Raw genomic sequence first — 2,154 nt, forward strand, 5'->3', positions numbered from 1 at the left:
AGAAAAAAAAAGACACAAACTCAAAAAAAGAACCCAAAATGAAACTCAGCACCTCCTCTCTATCCATGTTCCCTCCCCTTCCGATCTGCACTTTGAAGAGAGGCCTAACCGAAATATAGTGACTTGTAAGAGCTGACAGGCCCCATTAACTGTAGAAACACAAGTTTTTTTTAGATAGTTTCAGTTATAAGGAAGTGAAACTCACACAGTCACTGACACTCAGAGAAGAAATGGCGCAGAAAGGAGTTCAGCTGGACCGAGAAACTTTTTCTTGTTCGATCTGTTTGGATCTACTGAAGAATCCGGTGACTATTCCCTGTGGACACAGCTACTGCATGAACTGTATTAAAATCCATTGGAATACAGAGAATACAAAGCAAATCTACAGCTGCCCTCAGTGCAGACAGACTTTCACACCGAGGCCTGTCCTGGTGAAAAACACCATGTTAGCAGTTTTAGTGGAGCAGCTGAAGAAGACTGGACTCCAAGCTGCTCCTGCTGATCACTGCTATGCTGGACCTGAAGATGTGGCCTGTGATGTTTGCACTGGAAGAAAAATGAAAGCCTTCAATTCATGTTTAGTGTGTCTGGCATCTTACTGTGAAAATCACCTTCAGCCTCATTATGATTCACCTACATTCAGGAAACACAAGCTGGTGGAGCCCTCCAAGAAGCTCCAGGAGAACATCTGCTCTCGTCATGATGAGGTGATGAAGATGTTCTGTCGTACTGATCAGCAGAGTATCTGTCATCACTGTTTAATCGATGACCATAAAGGCCACGACACAGTCTCAGCTGCAGCAGAAAGGACTGAGAGGCAGAGAGAGCTGGAGGTGAGTCGACAAAACATCCAGCAGAGAATCCAGGACAGAGAGAAAGATGTGAAGCTGCTTCAACAGGAGGTGGAGGCCATCAATCAGTCTGCTGATCAAACAGTGGAGCACAGTGAGAAGATCTTCACTGAGCTGATCCATCTCATCCAGAAAAGAAGCTCTGATGTGAAGCAGCAGATCAGATCCCAGCAGGAAACTGAAGTGAGTCGAGTCAAAGAGCTTGAGGAGAAGCTGGAGCAGGAGATCACTGAGCTGAAGAGGAAAGATGCTGAGCTGAAGCAGCTCTCACACACAGAGGATCACATCCAGTTTCTACACAACTACCCCTCACTGTCAGCACTCAGTGAGTCTACAGACTCATCCAGCATCAATATCCGTCCTCTGAGGTACTTTGAGGATGTGACAACAGCTGTGTCAGAGGTCAGAGATAAACTACAGGACATTCTGAGAGAGGAATGGACAAACATCTCACTGACAGTCACTGAAGTGGATGTTTTACTGTCAGATCCACACACAGAGCCAAAGACCAGAGCTGGATTTTTAAAATATTCACGTGAAATCACACTGGATCCAAACACAGCACACAAACATATGTTGTTATCAGAGGAGAACAGAAAAGTAATAGCAATGAATCAACAACAGTCTCATTCTAATCATCCAGACAGATTCACTGAATGGTTTCAGGTCCTGAGTAGAGAGAGTCTGACTGGACGTTGTTACTGGGAGGTGGAGAGGAAAGGGATAGGAGTTTATTTAGCAGTTGTGTACAAGAATATCAAAAGATCAGGAAATGAATGTGCATTTGGACGTAATGACAAATCTTGGGCATTAGACTGTGATACAAAGAGTTATACATTTTGGTACAACAATTATAAAACTCCTGTCCCAGGTCTTCCATCCTCCAGAGTAGGAGTGTACCTGGATCACAGAGCAGGTATTTTGTCCTTCTACAGCGTCTCTGAAACCATGACTCTCCTCCACAGAGTCCAGACCACATTCACTCAGCCGCTCTATGCTGGACTTTGGCTTTACTCTGATTACGGAAACAAAGCTGAGTTCATTAACCTTAAATAGACTAAAGTATTTCATTTTGGTGTGTATTTCTTTTCTCTCCATCATTGTTGTGACATCTCTGCACTTCACAGAGCTCAGCTGTCAGTCAAACATTATGGGTGGTACCTTGTTATTCTCTTGATGTTTTTGAGGGTTTTTTTTTAGGTCGAGCTCTTTCCTGTTTCCTAGAGGCTATCACTACCCATGATGATTTTTTATTTACAAGCCAATATTCTGTCCTTCTACAGCCTCCCTGAAACCATGGCTC

At 43.8% G+C, this 2,154-nt stretch overlaps 1 protein-coding gene across 1 annotated transcript; it reads left to right on the forward strand.

The window, feature by feature from the left end:
- The first annotated feature begins 206 nt into the window (after window positions 1-206).
- On the forward strand, window positions 207-1,943 carry LOC134616989 (tripartite motif-containing protein 16-like). Its single transcript, XM_063462132.1, has one exon. It carries the CDS (start codon window positions 231-233, stop codon window positions 1,905-1,907), a length of 1,677 nt encoding a protein of 558 aa, XP_063318202.1. The 5' UTR covers window positions 207-230; the 3' UTR covers window positions 1,908-1,943.
- Window positions 1,944-2,154: the final 211 nt, after the last annotated feature.

Source organism: Pelmatolapia mariae, linkage group LG18 (assembly GCF_036321145.2).
Source record: "Pelmatolapia mariae isolate MD_Pm_ZW linkage group LG18, Pm_UMD_F_2, whole genome shotgun sequence".
Taxonomy (NCBI): Eukaryota; Metazoa; Chordata; class Actinopteri; order Cichliformes; family Cichlidae; genus Pelmatolapia; species Pelmatolapia mariae.